This window comes from Diorhabda sublineata, chromosome 3, assembly GCF_026230105.1.
Source record: "Diorhabda sublineata isolate icDioSubl1.1 chromosome 3, icDioSubl1.1, whole genome shotgun sequence".
In the NCBI taxonomy this organism is placed as follows: Eukaryota; Metazoa; Arthropoda; class Insecta; order Coleoptera; family Chrysomelidae; genus Diorhabda; species Diorhabda sublineata.
In genome coordinates this window covers 10,511,446-10,518,035 of record NC_079476.1, presented here as the reverse complement: position 1 = coordinate 10,518,035, position 6,590 = coordinate 10,511,446, and the positions used below count along the sequence as shown (strand labels likewise).

The 6,590-nt window shown below is 32.9% G+C and overlaps 1 protein-coding gene across 1 annotated transcript; it reads right to left on the bottom strand.

Moving 5' to 3' along the window:
* Nucleotides 1-1,447: 1,447 nt before the first annotated feature.
* On the bottom strand, nucleotides 1,448-5,381 carry LOC130441251 (uncharacterized). Its single transcript, XM_056774838.1, has 3 exons — nucleotides 5,340-5,381; nucleotides 1,984-2,317; nucleotides 1,448-1,823 (listed from the first exon to the last, which is right to left on the bottom strand). The coding sequence occupies exons 1-3, from the start codon at nucleotides 5,379-5,381 to the stop codon at nucleotides 1,486-1,488; spliced, it is 714 nt and encodes a 237-aa protein (XP_056630816.1). The 3' UTR covers nucleotides 1,448-1,485.
* Between the last annotated feature and the right edge of the window lie 1,209 nt (nucleotides 5,382-6,590).

Genomic DNA, 6,590 nt, shown 5'->3' with positions numbered 1-6,590 from the left:
TTATTAGATTAACATAATTATCAAAATTCGGAGCAGAAATCAAATTTTTAGTTCCTAATCGTTCCAACACTTTGGAAGCGTTTGTCACATAAAACCTTCTTAAAAATACTCAATGTAGGAGCAGTTTAAGATGGTGAACTCAAAATTATTATTGGCGCTGCTCAAATTAATTAGTAATCAGCCAGAAAATTGAATTGATGGATCAACACAGATTTGGTCAGTGACTTTTGTTTCCGCACATCAAAAACAAGATCCGCGGTCGACGAGTTTCAGAAGTGTTTCGAAAATACATTAAAAAGTATGTTAATTTGAATAGAAAATATTTTGAAGAATAATGAAGGTAAAGTGTATTTATTGTCTGCTCGTAAAAATACAAAATGCCGGCACCTGTAATCGATATATCGTTTCACAGTATTGGAAGTTTTATCTAAACATTGAAGTTTTGTTTTACTTGGTTCTTTTATTTTCGTGGTTTCTGTAGATACGTCCCGTTATTTGTTATGTGTTTTGGTTTCTAATATGGAAGAGACACAGCAAATGAAAGTAGAGGCCTTTTAATTAAAGCTTATCAAGTCGTCTATCGAAAAAATATTTTAGTGTTAGATGAAAGAACTTATTTCATATTTTTTGGTGATTGTTACTTGAAAAGCATCTTGACGTTTTTAAAGTTAAACTATAACCGGTATGACCGGTAGTACCACATTCATGACATGTTGTTTGTTGTATCGTGTCAGACAAACTAGGAATCATGAGACCTTTCTTTATTGGAGGGACATTAAATCAGCATACTTTCAATAATCAGTTTGGTGGAAGATGGTTTGGGAGGATAAGTGTGAGATGTTGGCCTGCTTCACTCCCAACTCTGGAGTTTTTCTATGGGGAAGAATGGGTGTAGAACCATTTGTTTATCAAGAACAGATTCCGAATGATAGAGAAATATTAATGTGAATCACAGAAAGATTTTGAGCATTTCCGGAAACTTATTGATTAATGCGTAAATATTAGTGAAGCCTAACATTTAATATGTATTCAACTTACTTTTTTTAATTAACATTAATTAGTATTAAGCCGATAGTAATAGAAAGAAATTTGTTATATGGGTCTAAATGTTGATTCTATACAATTTTTCTGCATGAGTTTTTTCATATTTACCATAAAAAAGACTTTATTTCTATTCCTAACAAGAGTCGTTTTACATAATCAGGGACACATTTTATATGATCAAGGTTCCCTATATTGGGATGGTGCGCGAATTCCACAATTACAAAATAAATCTCGATTATCGTTATGATTAATATGAAATAGTAAATACGTGTGAAACTTAGTTTTCTCAAAAATCAATTCTAACCTGTTCTATTGTTATGTAAAATAGAATCATTTAGAGATCTGGGTGACATAAATTGATTGACATTAAAATATATGAATATTTAGTTTTTTAATTGAATGTTGATTTATAATAAATATAAGAACTGTATTGATAATCCCTCAAATTGTAGTTTCAGGCTGGTATTCTCCTTGAATAACTTTATTAATATGTGCAAAAGCTCCGTAAACAAGCGCTAGGAAACTTCCAAATAGTTCGGCAAAATGTATTCCAGCTTGACCAATTTTATTATTCTCTTGACTCGTACAATTAACATCATCAAAGTTTTCAAACTCGGTACTACTTTCTGAGTCTTGGATATCCAAGTTTATTTTCAATGGAGTTCCATACTGTTGAGAGATTAGGTTTTGGAAGGGGGTCTTGGACTTGAAAAAGTCGGGTTGCTTCAAATCAATCTTAACTTCACTCCTTGGAATTTCTTCTGTAGAAACTTCCGTGGCTGCAAAAAATTATTATTATGAAACTAAGTATATTTCCAAAGAAGAATTAAAGTGCTACTACTCAGCAAATTCCTAGATAAGATGAAAGTAGCATGATGATGAGCAATGAGGAAATTGAAGTTTTATGTGGATTAAATTTGAATTTTGTAAATTACTTACAGTTATTTTCTTCTGGTTCAGGAGGTGCAACAAAACTAGATATGAACTGCAGTTTTGTTAAAATTTTATTAATTTTTTTCTGCAGGAAAGTTGGATTGGCTTCATTTTTATCTTTTTCATTTGGGTTCTCCTCGATTTCATGATCTTCACTTAATTGCTTCTCTGCTTCTAATTCTTGAGCTTTTCCTTCTTTCCTTCTGTAATCAGCTATGTTTGTAAACCTTGCAGAAGTAGGGGATGATGCAGAAGACGAAGCTGATACAGCTATTGTGGTTAAAGCTCTTGGCACACTATAAAGAGATGGGTATGATCTTGAATATGCCAAGTGTACTACCTGGTGAGGAATAAATATTAAATGATTTCATTGTACGGAATATATCTAAAATAAATAAATATTTTATTTTCTCAAAGAAATAATGTGCGAATGTTTCTTATTTCTATCATTTTTTTGTGTGATTGAACTTAATCCAGCAAAGACCTAGGCTGATATTTTTACGAAGAGGATTGGTACTGTAGCGCAGGATTTGGTCCTGTCTAGACATAAAATATCACCATCACCGCAAATTCGTTTGTTGGGTGTTGAGGTTTGAAACAATATATTCTAGCGTAGTAATCTGACCGATTTAGCCTAGGCAGCCTCACAAAAACTTGGAGCCCTCTTTAAGAACAAAAACTGTATACCCCTGCATCAGCTTCTAATATTCTACAAGGTTCAGAGGGCAGTTCGACTTATAGGTGATCCCGATTTGAGCAGAAACTTGGACGGCGTAGAACATAGAAGGAAGGTTGCCATCGTGACTCTCTTTAATCCATACAACCACGGCAAATGCTCTCCCAGCTATCCATCAAAGTCCCACCTAGAGCAGTTCTTACAAGACCTACTCGACTTGCAGAAGTGGCTCCTGAATACAGAGCTCGCCTGAAGATGATCAGAACTTCATTTTATCGGGACTTGATTCTTTGGAGGAGTACAATCCTGTGAAATAGCTACCAAGACACTCTTTCCCGAGTACAGCCTACAGGAGTTCAAGATCAATATCCACAGGCATCTTCACACGACAGGCACCAGTCGAATTACTTGAGTGTAAAAGGACTTAATCTCTTGTGCTTCATTTTTATATAAAGAAAATTGCAACAGATTTCTTAGCGTTAATTCTTACTCAACGATGTTAAGAAGAAAACCAGAAAGTGCACAATACGTACCATCTACTGAATAATTCATTGATATGGAAGTGATTATAATCGGACAATCAGGCTCAACAGATTTTCAATAATAAAATTTGAGATACATTTATGGTACGTTGTATGGATTTAAGAAAACTAGAACAAGATGTAACAATAACAAATAAATAAATATCACCAATAAGATAAAACGAAACACGTAGATATGGTTGTGTACTGTAAAATTTTTGGTATATTACTTCAAGAAAATACGTCCTACATCCCAAAAAGTTAAATTGCTTTTGAAGCATTTTTAAACACTGCGCTAACTTTTATCATTTTTTCTATAAACACATTTTATTAATTTCTCCATCTCCATTCCCAAATTCTTAAATTTTTATGCAAGTAACATTTCTGCCCCTTTTACTGGAAATAGCTCACAAAACTACTCTTATCAAATAATTTCTTCTACATCGTTGATACAGTGTAATAGTGAGTGTTGGTGTAGTGGTACAGTAAACACTGAATAGTTGAAAATGGTAGACCGCATGTCGCAAGAATTGTTCAATGGATTGTTGAAGGGAATGGCATAGCCAGTCGTTATTTTTTTGTATTTTTGTATTTTCGTTGATTTTCTGTATCTCCCACAGTAATGGTAAACAAATACTTAGAAATTTTTTGCGTAATTCAATTACAATATTTGGTTAAATATTTGAAAATATGCATAATGTCATTTGACATAGTGAAAAGGTAGTTTCGTGAGATTAAATTTGGTGAATAGTAGTGTGATAATCATGTGAGAATTAGATAAATAGTTGTTTTTTATTTTCTTATACAATGTGGTAAATAATATACTAAGCGCCGAACTGAACATGGAAATATTGTATACACGATGGGTACAACAAATCTTAACAGAGCCCCATAAGCAAAGTGAAAAAAACATTTAAAGTCATTTTTTACATTTAAAGTCATTTTTTTCAACGCATTTAACGTATAGATGAAACAGAGAGAATTTTATTGAAATATTGAAGACAATTTATGGCTCATTGATCTACCGCTATGATGCGGAGATATCGAGGTTTATTACAATCGGAAAAATTAAGATATATCATTCATCAGCGAAGGTCATACTACCCGTGTTCTGGGCTGGTAAAGGCGTAGTTTGACTAGATCGCAGTCAAAAATAGCCAAAATAGATACTTATTATGCAAATTTGGGTCAACAAGTAAGTGACGCGTTAAAAGATAAACCATTGATAGAAGTAGTATCAGGATAAAGCAATTGCAACAGCCTCAATGGCTCATGCTCATGTAGAGTCTGGAAAATACTTGCCTGGTAATGAATTCATATATGCGGCTTGTCAGTGGTTTATAGAGGTTGAAAACTTTTCCATATAGACTATATTGAATTGATATGAATGATACCAATTTTTATTGCTAGCGGGCCAGGGACGAAACAAAAGGATAAGCATACCTAAATATATAAAACTCATTTGAAACATTAAAAAACTTTTTTTGTCTTTCTATATTGTAAACGACCCATTTTGATACGGGTTTGAAGAACCTAAGTATTAATTATCAAGAAGGTATAAAAATAATTTATAAAAATTTAATAATATTGGTTTCGCGGGTCTTACGGCCTTGTTTAAACTCTGCTATTTTATTGTTGATAACGAAGGAGCAGTCTCACCCAGAGTACAATCTTGTTCAGCTGTTATATTGGTTGGGCTAACGCCTTTCAAATGAAAGTATTTATCACATAACGATGACCAATTTTGTCCATGTTTACAAATTCACTGGAAACATTCACAATTGATGGCTGCCAACAGCGTCGGATTAAGAAGTAATAGGGCCTGGGGCATAAATAAATCCTTGCTACTCGTCTTCTAGTGTAGTGATCGATTCAATTTTGCTCTGCCTACGTACTTCTAAGTGGACTGAGTAGCCTAGTGGCACTGATGCCGTTCTAAGGCGTGGCAAAACGAGGAGAGCTGAGGGGCCAAGTTAACAGCCTACCCCTCAGAAAAATGCAAAAAAAAATATTTCTAGATACCGTCAGAATATGAAATGTGACAATTTTCTTGACTACTACTGCATTGATCGTTATTATTATCATCTCTTAATCATACATATACATTCGATGACTAAATACTTCATATAATAATGTTTTTTTTAATAAAAAATGCTTTTACTTACACTTGTTATAAACAACACGTTAACACAGCCACGTACCAGCATTTTTGTTACAATCAAGAATAGCAATGATGTAAAAAATATGAAGAGTGTGATATGCATAAATAGTTTGACAATCCCTCTTCAGAAAATAACATAATATGTTGTAACAATTAGACCAGTTGAAAATGCTGTTAGCAATTAAAATTAATTGGACGGTCTGGTCTAAAATTTAATTCTTATATAATAAAAATAAATCTTATATCTTCGATAATTCATCCAGTTTTTTGAGCTAAGGATGATCCAAAATTTCTTGCTAAGCCTTTGGTTATAATTAAGTAGGATACTAATGTTTATGATTATACTTTTAAAGCAATATGTAAGTAGTAAGAATGTACTAAACGCTGATCATTAGTCATTAAATTTGCACAATAGGCCCTTAATCAAATCACATCTGCAGGTATGTATTCTCTAAATGCAACTCAATTTGAATTACTGGGCATACGACACCTCGTGATTTTAATACCCACCATAAAATTTCAACTTGTTACAAGGTGCCAACTTGTGATCGTGGCTGTTATGAAGATTAGACAGCTGTTCACGGAAGATTATGCAGCTCAGGATTATAATTATGATATGAAAAACAAAAATAAAAAAATATATTCACGGTGTATTTCAATAAAAAATATTTTTTTTAAAACGGGCCAGAAATTAATACTTTTCGGTTTATTTTTAGGTCATTTTGTCTGACCGAGCCAGAAAATTATTGTAATAATCTTTAAAGAGAAAAATAATAAAATAGTTAGTCTAAGATAGTGGTCAATTGGTTTCTATAGTAACCGAGTTTTGTTTTATTATTTAGAACTATAAAATAACTTGACATATTTTGACGCTTAGTTCAAAACGTGACATTTATTATAAAATGGATATTCAAAATGATGCATTTGATTGTATTTATGGTACAATGCCCGTTTAAAAAAAATATTGTACGTAATACGTCCCGAAAGTGGTTTTTTACCGGATTCGCAGGCTTGCAGGACTCGCCCTGCAATTTGCCCACTCGTCCAGTAAAAGACCACTCTCAGGACTTGTTACGTAAACTACTATTACATTCTAAATACATTGGAAAACAATAATAGATATTTACGCAATACAAACCCTAGGATCCCGCTAAATCCCGCAATAGATACGAAAAACAATATAAGCGATTCGAAGACTGCTGCAGTTCAAAAAAATTCCGTGATATATCGGAGAAAATTTTATTAGCTTATTTTG

Bases quoted from the DNA above. Each gene is read 5' to 3' on its own strand.
- LOC130441251 (XM_056774838.1), bottom strand. From the start codon at position 5,381: ATGCTGGTACGTGGCTGTGTTAACGTGTTGTTTATAACAAGT. The intron at 2,318-5,339 runs GTAAGTAAAAGC...ATTCCTCACCAG, and splicing joins ACGTGTTGTTTATAACAAGT to GTAGTACACTTGGCATATTC. The intron at 1,824-1,983 runs GTAAGTAATTTA...AATTTTTTGCAG, and splicing joins TGAACCAGAAGAAAATAACT to CCACGGAAGTTTCTACAGAA.